The sequence below is a fragment of the Entamoeba dispar genome, genomic scaffold (genome assembly GCF_000209125.1).
Source record: "Entamoeba dispar SAW760 scf_1105229458315 genomic scaffold, whole genome shotgun sequence".
NCBI classification, from domain to species: domain Eukaryota; phylum Evosea; order Mastigamoebida; family Endamoebidae; genus Entamoeba; species Entamoeba dispar.
The window spans coordinates 2,883-14,865 of record NW_001853131.1 but is presented as its reverse complement, the minus strand read 5'-3'; the positions used below and the strand labels follow the sequence as shown (position 1 = coordinate 14,865).

General features: G+C 24.7%; 3 protein-coding genes across 3 annotated transcripts, besides 8 other annotated features; all 3 read right to left on the bottom strand.

Moving 5' to 3' along the window:
- Positions 1–24: part of a sequence feature (AT_rich) that runs on past the window's edge.
- EDI_213630 (uncharacterized protein) lies at positions 20–430 on the bottom strand (the record flags this gene model as incomplete). The annotated part of the gene is made up of 1 exon (XM_001734479.1): positions 20–430. One exon carries the CDS (start codon positions 428–430, stop codon positions 20–22), a length of 411 nt encoding a protein of 136 aa, XP_001734531.1.
- Positions 431–445: 15 nt separating this feature from the next.
- Positions 446–490: a microsatellite.
- A 94-nt stretch (positions 491–584) lies between these two features.
- On the bottom strand, positions 585–2,228 carry EDI_213620 (uncharacterized protein; the record flags this gene model as incomplete). The annotated part of the gene is made up of 3 exons (XM_001734478.1): positions 585–718; positions 778–2,005; positions 2,160–2,228. 3 exons carry the CDS (start codon positions 2,226–2,228, stop codon positions 585–587), a joined length of 1,431 nt encoding a protein of 476 aa, XP_001734530.1.
- Positions 720–767: a sequence feature (AT_rich).
- Positions 2,229–2,231: 3 nt separating the features above from the next.
- Positions 2,232–2,319: a microsatellite.
- Positions 2,320–3,986: 1,667 nt separating this feature from the next.
- Positions 3,987–4,090: a sequence feature (AT_rich).
- Positions 4,091–4,418: 328 nt separating this feature from the next.
- Positions 4,419–4,537: a microsatellite.
- Positions 4,538–4,655: 118 nt separating this feature from the next.
- On the bottom strand, positions 4,656–11,983 carry EDI_213610 (uncharacterized protein; the record flags this gene model as incomplete). The annotated part of the gene is made up of 2 exons (XM_001734477.1): positions 4,656–9,630; positions 9,690–11,983. 2 exons carry the CDS (start codon positions 11,981–11,983, stop codon positions 4,656–4,658), a joined length of 7,269 nt encoding a protein of 2,422 aa, XP_001734529.1.
- Positions 5,938–6,048: a microsatellite.
- Positions 9,372–9,417: a sequence feature (AT_rich).

Genomic DNA, 11,983 nt, shown 5'->3' with positions numbered 1-11,983 from the left:
AAATAAACAAATAATTAAATTATTGACTATTTTTTAATGCATTATGTAATATTTGTTTAGTATTTAATGAACGTAATTCTGCTATTCCTTTTTCTAATTCTTCAATTACTTCATTTAAAATTATTGGAGTCATTTCAAAATAAATTGATTTTCTTAATGAACTTAATGCTACTTTAACTGATCCATCTGATTGTATTACTTTCTTTTGGTCTTTTTTTGCTAATGTAATATCTGCAACATCAATTCGAATAATAAATTGAGGTTGAATTAATTTATATACATTTTTATATGATAAAACAATATCTAATCTCCAAGACAAATCAATAAAAATAGGTTTATCTTCAATATTAAAGTCATCACTTTTTATTAATCTAACAACATATCGTTTATTTACTCCATTAGATTTAGTAATAACTTCTTTGTTTTCCATTTACTTACAAATTCTTTTTTAGTTTATTTTTTATTTTTATTTTTTTTTTAAATTTTTGTTAAATAACAATTAAAGATAAAAAGAAAAGAATGAAGTAAATCATAAATTAGTCTAGTAGTTAAAAGAACGTACAAAGAACATGATTTTACTTTTATTAATTTACACTATAATGTTGTTTGTTTTCATCTCGACGAAGTTTATTTTGAATCTTTTTATAATATGGTGTATTTCTTATAGTAGATAAATGAGGAGTAATCCAATTTGATAATTTTGAATGATATTCAACAGCTAAAATATTTAAATATGAATTTTATTATTATAAAATAAATATTTAAAAGAAAACAAACAACTTTGGTCTAAACATGTTTGAATCACATAATTAGCATATGAATCTTGTAAGAGTTTAGTTACATCTTTAATTTGTAAAAATTTATCAAATATCATTTGTCTTACTTCAATTTCATCTGAACGTATTAATTTTTCAATTACATTTGATGAAAATTTTTGCATTGATAAATCAATTAAATCATTAAGAAGCATTTTTGTTACATCAATAATAACTCCTACAATATCTACATTTAATATATATTGTACAACATAATTTCCAAATGCATCTTTAACTAAAATTAATGAATTTTTTACAATTTCATCTATTAAAGTAATTAATTGTTGTCTATTTCCATAATCAATACATCTTTGAACAACACAACATCCATGTTTATGAGTTGCTACTTTTACTAAATTATCATCATTCACAATTGTATCAAAAATAAACCCATTATCACTTTTTCCAAATGTTTTTAAACATTCTTGAATAACATGATTTCCATTTGAATCAAAAATTAATTCAATAACATATGGTGAAATAACATTTATTAACATATTTTGTTCTTCTTTAGTAGAATAACATGAAATTAATTTTTGAATTGAACGAGTTCCATGAATATTCTTTGAAATAATAAAAAATGTTGGTGTAATTTTTCTAATTATTTGTATTCGTTGTTCACTATTTACTACTTCAATAAGTTTTTGACATAAATAATTTCCAAATGGATCTGACATTAATGGAGTGATAATTGGTAACATCTGTTCAAAAATATATTTCGTTGTTTGTGGATTATTATCTTCTAATTGTCGTTGAAGATAACGACATCCATATTGATCATGACACATCTTAGAAAAATCACTTCCAAAATCACTTATACAAACATTAGATGGTGAAATTATTTCAAAATGAGGTGTTTGTGTTGAAATTAATTTTTCTTGTGGTAGTGTTTTAATGTGAAGAAATTTACAATTATCTCCGAATTTACACTGACCAATTTGATAGAATTTACAAATTCTTTGATTCCTTTGTGAAATAAATGTAGTTGATAAATTTCGAAATGGACTAATTGGTGCACTTGGTTCTGATATAGATAAATCAGAAACATACTTTGTTGAACTTGGTGTATGAGGTTCAGTAAAAGATGTATGTGATTTAGGTGGTTCAAAATCATTTTGTTCATCAAGTAACTGTGTAATGAACTCAGGAATATCTTCATTCTTGTCTTCGTTAATTGGAGACCCATTTCTCTACAAACTATTAGTTCTTCTCTTTTTTTTTTTAAAAAAACAGAAAAATTTTTCTCTAAAAACACTTTTTACTAAGTCTTGTCTTTTCATTTTATTTTGTTAGCTTTTTGTCATTCATACTTATATCTCTATTAAACTATCAAAATAAACAAACTCTAAATGATGAAAATGATTCATTATTCATAGAAAATGCTTCAAATTGATCATTCAAATTAGAGATCATCACTTTTTACTTTTCTAGTTTTATTTTTCAAGTTCTATTCTTCTTTTGAAGTTTCTTTTTTTTTTTTTCTTTTTCATCATTTTTATTTTTAATAATTATTTGTGTTATATAACATATTTTTTTAATATCACAATCATAATTCTATAGATTTCTCATTGATACGATGTTGATTGAGTTTGTTTATTCTTTGCATCTCGTTTGAGTGTTATTATGAATTGTACTTTCATTAAAACTTTGAATTTATTTTCATTGTTGATTGAAAGACTGTATTCTTTGAATGAGTTACCTTTTTATTTGTTAATTAAGACTTTAAGGGCTTTATTTTCCTATTAGATTGAAAGAAACATAAATAAGAAACTATTAGTAGAATGTGCTTATTCCATGAAAATGTATAAATACTGATCTTTGAAGAAAAGTTACTGATTATTCACTTACAAAATAACATTCAAGTTTCTACTGAACTTTTTTATTCTATTGGATGATATATAAGTTATTTTGAAATAACCATTTTAATACTTAACTCTGAGAAAATAGAATCTAATTTGTTGATTATAGATTATGAATGAAAGTTTTACTCAAAATTACTGTTCCAATAAGAATTAAAATAAACATTAGTTTTAAAATAAACAACGGTTTCAACTACAACATTATAATATTCTTCAATAACTTATGTACTGTATTCATTTTATAACTAAAACACAGATACACAATAACTTGTTGTTTCACGTGTTAATTTAAATATTGGTTATGTGCAATGAGAGTGGATATACTTGTTTTCTTCTTACTAAATGAATAGAGCTAGTACAACAATATAACTGTTGCAGTATAAATATTTTTAATATTGATATAACCAGATTAAATTCCTAATATTAAATTGATGTTATTTTATGAAACTGACATACTATTATTTAATGACTCATCTTCTTTTCAGTAAATACAAGTCAATAATAATATGTGTATTGGTTACTGAGTGTTGAATGTTCTTTATTCTGATTTTCATAATGAATTCCTTCTGTTGTAGAATTTGTTTTAACTAGCAACTGAAAGTTAAATTCATAGAATGATTCTCATTATATTGGAGAGTTTCTTTCTATGGAATGAGTAACAAAAGTGTTATATGTTCTGAGTAATTTATCAATACCTTTTACAGAACGAAACAAGAATTCCAATAAGAACTAATTTATTTAAGAAAATGACCAGTTAATTCATTGTTAATTAACACATTGGATTACTGTAATGCGTTCTGGAGCAAAATAGATTTGGTTTGGTCATTCATTAAAACGAATAAGTTTCATGACTGAATGAAATGGAAAAACAAGATATGTTATTCTTATGTTCATAAAAACACATCCCTTAAATTTGAACAAAGTAAATAATCCATTAATTCGTGTTATACAAATAAAATAGATGAGCTGAATGTGATAATTTGATATTAACCATATGAACATCATTCACTCTTCAGAAGACATCAATGAAGATAAAAATGTACCAAGATCATTATCACTGATTAGAGAGTCAAGAAATCCACCACACCTTTACCACGTTCATCTCCAATAATAAATACAAACGTCTTATTTGAAATAATGTCAATACAGAAGTATTTATGTTTCAGTTATCTTTGTCATATTCAAAAATAACAGACTTATTTGTTTCATTTGTTTATTTTTTGATTTGCGTTTGTTTTGTAGTGTGTAGCTTGTGTATTGATTGGATGAATTGATATAAACTAAGTTTAAGAGTTGTTTTTCAAGAAAAAAGTATTTATAAAAATACAATTTTATATAAATATTATAATTTATAGTAATTTTAACTATCTTTCAAATTATTTAGAACTGATTTATATAAAATGAAAAATATTTTTTGAGTTCAAAGTTAATGAAAAGATGAAAAACATCAGGCATTAATGTCCAAAACTGTGTCTAAACAATACTAAAATACAGTTGGTAAGTGATGATATAAAATTAATTGATGTCTTTATTTTTTTTTTGAATAATGACAATAACTAAGATTAAGATACATAATTACAATGGACTGGGCTTCTTTATTCATTTTCACAATATTGACAATGAACCTAAAACAACCACTAACCAAAATTTAGATTTATTTATTCTATTAATTTCCATTTAAATGAGTCTTTCTCTTTCAATATCCTTTATTGTATAACAGAATGTATAGCTCTTCATATGACACTTTTGTTGTAGTTTGTTATTTGTTTAATTATGTTTTGATTGATTGTTGTTTCATTCTTATTGTGGTTTCTATTCTTATTTTTCATTGTTTCTGTTTTTTGTATTTCTTATGTTTTGTTTCAAAAAGTATTATTCATTTGTTCAATGGTTGAATTTGTTTAATACCTCTTCTTTTATTCCACTGTTTTATATTCTCTTCTTTTTACTGCTCTTTCTTGTATAAAAAAACTCTTTTTTTTTAATATTCTTTTTTTTCTTCTTTACTTTTTTTAACTCTTTCTGAAAAGACTTTCAAGTTTCTTTGTCTTTGTAAGTAGACATACACTGCATAAACAATGATAACAACAACAATCACAATCAAAGCTATGACAAAAATGACTATAACTCCAATTGTCCATTTAGGGAATTCCGTATTTTTAACATATCCTGCAAGTCTATCTTCTGGACATGCAATGTCTTTATCTTCAAGATTGGTTAATACTATTCCATGACATGCTGCTTTGAATTGATATGAATTTCCTTTTTCTTTTCTACTTATTTTGTTACTTGAAATTTTGTTTATTTGATATTCTTCTACTTTTATTTCATTTTCTTTTGGTAATCTCATGATGACTAACAATGTTTTACTTCCTGTTTCCTCATAATAAACATTGATAATACTCTTCTTTAATGTTGTCATTGTTTTTCCTCCAACATCATCTCCAATATTTAAATTAGCACTATTGTTGTTTATTGGCTTGATTGTAATTATTGTATCTGTAAAATCAACATCATTACTCATAATATCAATATACGTGTGTTCTATATCAATCTTTTGTTCTTTAAAACTACTTTCTTTGTTGATTTTCAAATATCCATTTGAAGTAACTTCTAAATTAACTCCTTGAATTCTTTCAATTGTTAATTCCCCTGTATCAATAACAACATTTGAATATGTTCCATTACCCAATATTTCTTCTATATAACTTTTCTCTTTATTATTACTTTTAAGTGTCATTACAACTTCTTTGTTTTTATCTCCTTTAATGTTCATTTCTTTTATACTGCAATTACTCATAATAAGTGTTGATGTTCCTAAAACATCCACTCGACTAATATTCACATCTTCTCCTCTGATTTGATCTTCTGATATTTTCAATCCTTCATACTTTTCATTTGATATTAATTTGTACATTACACTTGTTGTTGATGAAAAATCAATTATACACTTATCTCCTGAACATGGACATGTTTTTCTTTCCCACTCTACTTCGGTTGTTATATTTTCTTTATTTTCTAAATTTGAACATGCTAATTCTTGAACATTTGGTTCAATTCCTTTTGGACATGCTGATAAAATGTATTGCTGTGAATCTAAAATAACTCCACTTGATCCTATTAATGTAATTCGTTCAATATCATTGTTTCGTATTAAATTAAAACATTTATCTCCTTTATTCTCTCCAACAATTTTCACACTAATATTTTCAATCTTCACATCTCCTCCATTTTCTATTACAATAATATCATCATCTATCCTATTTCCTTCTATTTCTATCATTGTATTTTTTATTGTGATTTTATTAACATATCCATCTTCTTTTGTTCCTCCTTTCATTATTATCTTCCCTTTTTCTCCTATTTTTATTATTCCTCCTTCTATGAAAACTCCTCTTTCTTTCACTTCTTTGTTCCCTTCTATTTCAATTAATGCTTTATTATTTTCACTGAATGTAATCATATTATTAATTTCTATTTCTCCTCCTGTAATTTCAATTCTTCTTGTAAAGATTTTATCTGTTTCTAGTGTAAGTGTTCCTTTACTCATTGTGATTGAATCAACATTTAATGTCACTCCTTTAATTTTCATTCTTTTATCTTCTCCATCTATTATTTGATAGATGTTTATTGGGAATTTCGATTCAATTATAGTTTCATTGATCTTCATTGTATAAATACTTGAAACTGATTTCATTAAAATGTGTTCTCCATAGTTAATTATTCTTTCTATTAATGAATTACTTACTGGATCATTAAATACACATTCATTTTCATTCTCACAATCAAATATACATTCTTGTTTACTTATAAGTGAATATGTACAATAACATCCTGTTGGAAGTTTATTTTCTTGTTTATATGAACATCTAATAGGTGGACAATTATATGTTATGGTATCTGTTTTACATTCTTGAAGAACAATTCCTCCACATTCTATCATTTTCACTTTTTCATTGGAATTAGTGATACTTCTAATCTTAAACGATATTTCTCCATTCTTAATATGTTCTTGTTGATGTGAAATAAGTGGAGTACATCTTTCATTTGGTTCATTATTTGATTCATAATTGAATTGTGAAATACTTGCTATATTATTTGATGATGATAACACAAATGTTCCTGACTTATATGTAACTTTGTCAATGTCAAATGAAGTATCTGATTTAATTATTGATCCTTCTAGAATAAGTTCATTAAATACATTAATTCCTACTAACTTAATATTTCCTGATTTCCCATTCAAATGGAATTGTGTATTATAAATTCCATCTAAATCTACTTCTAATTTTCCATTACTGTTATCAAGTATATTAATATATGTTTCTTTTTGTGAATCTTTAATATGAATATTTGATTTTGTTAATACTAAATTAACATTATTCTCAATTGTTGTTGTTTCAATATAAATTGTACATTCATTAGAACATGTAACAGTATTATGTTTTGATTCACTAACAATGTAATAACTTCCTCCTTTGATATTAATACTTTTATTTCCTTGTGAAATTTCAATAATATCATATCCATTTGTTGTTTGACTATTATCTTCAAATATTATTTCATTACCTTTACTTATTGGATATATGTATTGTTGTTTCCATTTTGTACCTGTTTGATGTTGACAATTATTAGAATCAATACATGTATATGGAAGTGGACATATATAAGAATTTGAATCAGAAATATATACATATATTGTATCATGACATGCAAAATATACATTATCTGGTAGATTTCCATTATCATTTGATGAATTACTTAATTGGATTAATGGAGCACTTGTAATATCACTAGTGATTGTTGGTATATTTATTGAAGTGAATTTGATTGTATTAGAAATAATAAATGGAAGAGTAGATGAACTAATAGATTTAAATTGAATAGAATTTGTCGTTAATTTCCCTTCTGTTATAATTCTTGAATTTTTACCATCAAGAATAAGAGATGAAATAATAATATCATTATCTATCATAATCTTACTATCTTCTTTAATCTCAATGTTAATATTTGTTTTACTTTTGTCACTATTAATACTTCCTACATAAACATCTTTAGATCCTATTATAATATTATTTGTTATATCACTTGTAATTATTTCATCTATTTGAAAATCACTATTAATTTCTATACTTTTCTTTATGATCATTTGATTTATTTGTGTAATCCCTGTGAAACTAATTGAACAATCATTTGTTAGTGTTACTTCTTTGTATATTCCATCAAATCCTTCGACATTAATTTTATTATCAGAATTAGTTGTTAATACAAGAGGAAGATTATTATTAGGACACAAAGATGGAAGTGTATATGATTGTGAATCTGAAATATCAATGTTTGTTGATTTAGTAATTTCACATTGTTCAATTTCTGGAATTAATGAACCACTACATCCTTTATAAAATATATTTGTTGATTGAGATGCTCCTTCAATTTCAATATTATTCATTGTTCCAATTACATTTCTGAAATTACAAATGTAAACACATGTTGTTGGTATATTTGAAATCTTCATTCTTGTAAATGAACTATGAACATTGAATATACTATTATCTACTGTTTGATATGTTTCTGGATCATTTACATTCATTTTATTAATGGATACAGAAGTGACAGTAGTTGTACATTCAAATTTAGTTTTCTTGATAGTCATTTCATTAATAGAAATACTTCCATAGATTGTAATTGTTCTTATTGTGTTAGTATCTGTATTTGTAAAGATAATTGAACCAGTATTAGATTTGATTGATGTAAGAAATATATCTTCTTTAGTATCAATAGTGAATGTACCTTTTACAATATTAATTGATGATATAGAAACATCACTTGATTTATCAATTCTACCAATAACATTTCCATTTTCTATTGTTAAATCTTTTGGAATGTTAGTAATTGTGAATTGACCATTCAATATTAAATTATTCAATTCAGATGGAAGAGTGATTGAAACAGAAGTACTAAATGAATTTATTATTGTTAGTTTTTGTGCATGAACTGTTTTGAGATCAATTGATGTTGTTTTCTCATCATTAATATGAATTATTCCAGAACATGGAATATCATTTGTTGTACATGGATTTAATTCTATTCTATTATCAAAGTATGTTGTTTCGAAAGTGATTGGTTGACAAACATAATCATTTCCATTTTCTTTTTTACTAAAAATGACAGTGTCATCACATTTACTAATACAATCTGTTGGAATATTAGATATTTTAGATTGTGATTTAACAACAATATTTTTTGTAGTATCAACACTAAATTTATCAGATTTATCAATATTAAATATAACTTCATCATTTAATGAAGTTGTTATTTTTGGATTACATTCTTTAATATCTACATTAACATTATTAACTATTGCACTAATAATTGTTGCTGATTTAATTGTTACATGTGATTCAGTTGCAATTATAACATTATTAAATCCTGATATAATAGATTGTGAATAAACAGTAATTGTTTCTGTTTTTCCATTTCCATTAATAGTTATTTCACTTGAACTATCACCAGATACAGATATTGAATGATCAGATGTTGATTCCATTGAAATTACACCACTTAATCCTGAAATATATGTATCTATTCCAATATCAAACTTCTTCATTCCAGATGCAATAACACTTGGTGAATTGATTTGAATTAATGTATTTCCATCAATACATTTATGAGACTCAGGATTAAGATATGATGTTTGTTTATTTAATTCAATATTTTTATTTTTATTTGTATAACATTTATATGTTGGTTGTTGTTGATTATCTGTATTTTGAGTAAGATATGAATTAATAGGAATAACTTTACTACCTTCAAATTTACATTCTTTATTATAATTTAAGAAATGTTCAGGAATTGTGTTTTTATTATCAGTTAATGTTACTTTAAATGACTTAAATATAAATTCATTTCCACTTGTAAATGAAATTGTATTTGTTGTAAAATCAACACTACTACAACTAATCTTACCTGTTCCAAATGTTGTTAATTCTGAAATGATAATACTATTTCCAGTAACTGTAGATCCCCACTTGTAGTAAGTGTTTTTGCTTTAATATCTCCTGAAATAATCATTGAATTTAAAATAACTGGTGTATCCGTATCAATTCCATTACAATTACCATATACTGTAAGTGTTTTGTCTTTATTATTGTCTTTATCTATATTCTCAATTTTAACATTATCAACATTAAGAATAAGATTTTTTGTTTGTCCAGTAAGATGAATAGTGGATCCTCCTTCATATGTTGATTTAATAGCATAATTGATTGTTTCAGATGTTACACTTGATTCTGTTTGTAATTCAATATAACAATCAGATGTTTTGCATTCTATTAATTCATGTTCATAACCAAGTTTCAATTTATTTGAATTGTTATTTGAATTAGTAATGATAATCTTTGTTGGTAACTTTTTAGAATTACATTCATCTTCTTTATCTGTACATATAGAATAATATTCATGATATAATAAACATATTGTTTTACTTTCTTCGTCACTTAATTTTGAAGTAAATAACATATTTCCATCACATGAAACAATATTATTATTATCAGTAAATGTAATATGATTAGTTAATCCATCAAGTAATAGTGCTGAAACATCTGGATGAAATGATGAATCAATGTTAAAATTAGTTAATTTAAGAGAATATTGATTTCCATTATTAATTATTGAAAGTAAAGTTGATTTCACTTTCATAGTTTCAATAGTAATTTCAACTGATTTTTCTTTTGTGTTTTCTTTTGTAATAGTAATTATTCTATCTTTATCTCCATACTCAAACTCTTTTAGTTTCAATTCAAAACTAGTACTAATACTCTTATCTACTGAATATGCACTAAATGAACCAGTTGTTATCAATGGTAATTTAGATATAACTTTATTCACAGTTCCTCCAATATAAATAGATGTTACTCCACTAGCTCCATTCAATGAAATTGTGTTTGTATTTGAATTATCTTGAATATTTGTTATTTTAGTGACATCTTTAATATCAATAGTATTTGAATTTGACTCAATTATTAACTTTTCTTTTAATTCATTTCTTCCTTTTAACGTAACTGAGTTAGTTGTTGATGGAATATTATAAACACAATTAGTATTACTATTGCCGTTACCAAGTGAACATGGACATTCTACAGCAGTGAACTGTTCATCAAATGAATTACTTTCTTTTTTATCAATTGAACATACAATTGTAGTATTCATTTCTCCTGATTTCATCACTCTAACAACTTGTCCTTTATCAGTAGAAATTACTGATTTAGTAAGTGAAGTAGTTTGTTCACTAATCGTAATTGAGTTAAGAGAATCACTTGCAATGAAATCACAATAATTTAGTTCTGTATTATCACAACTTCCAGTAATACTCTGAACATTGATTTTGCTATTTTTTAATATAATATAACGAGAAGATGAAACTGAAACTGAAGGAAATGAAACAGTAGAAGAAGTTGCAGTAAACACTTTTTTATTATCAGAAGATGTTTTGAGATTATTTCTGATAAAAGATGAAGTTAATTTCAGTACATTTTTACCTTCTTCATAAGTAACTGTACCTGTTACTATCAGTTTCATATTAGTTGGATTTAAATCTCCTATTTTCATTGTTTGTAATGTTAATTCAGGACTTTCTTTTGTTTGACCCGTTATTTCAATATTATTACAAGAATCTGTTAATGACTTAAATGACAGAGATTCTCCAAGTGTATATTTTTGTCCTGTTGTTAAAGTTAGTGTATATTCTTTGAGGTCATCAAATTCTTGACAATCAAGTTCATTAAAATTTGACTTTGTTATTGATTTTGTATTATCTTTTAATGAACAAGCACATGTGTTCACAGTTCCAATACGATAGTATGTACCACATTTATATGATGATACTCCATCAATCTTGATATTTTCATCTGATTGTTTTGTATAAACACATGCTGAATTAGAATTACATTTACCAGAAACTTGAGTGACTTTAATAAATGAAATAGTAACAGAATTATCCATTTCTACTGTCATACTTTGTTGTTTTGAATCATCTCCTTGTCCACTAGCCTTAATAACATCTTTTTCTTGTTTTGTATCATCTTCTTTAACAGTTACACTAACATCTTTTTGTTGTTTTAATTTTAGTGAATTGATACTTTTTGATAAAGTTATTGTACACTCTTTTGTTGGTTGAACAGAGTTCCAATTCTTATCTATAATAAGTGTAGAATCAAAACAGTCATCAACAAGAATCATTTTAGAATAATCAGTAATAGAGTCACAATCAATTTCTGAGTACTTATTGTTTTTTTTGTACAAAATATTCAT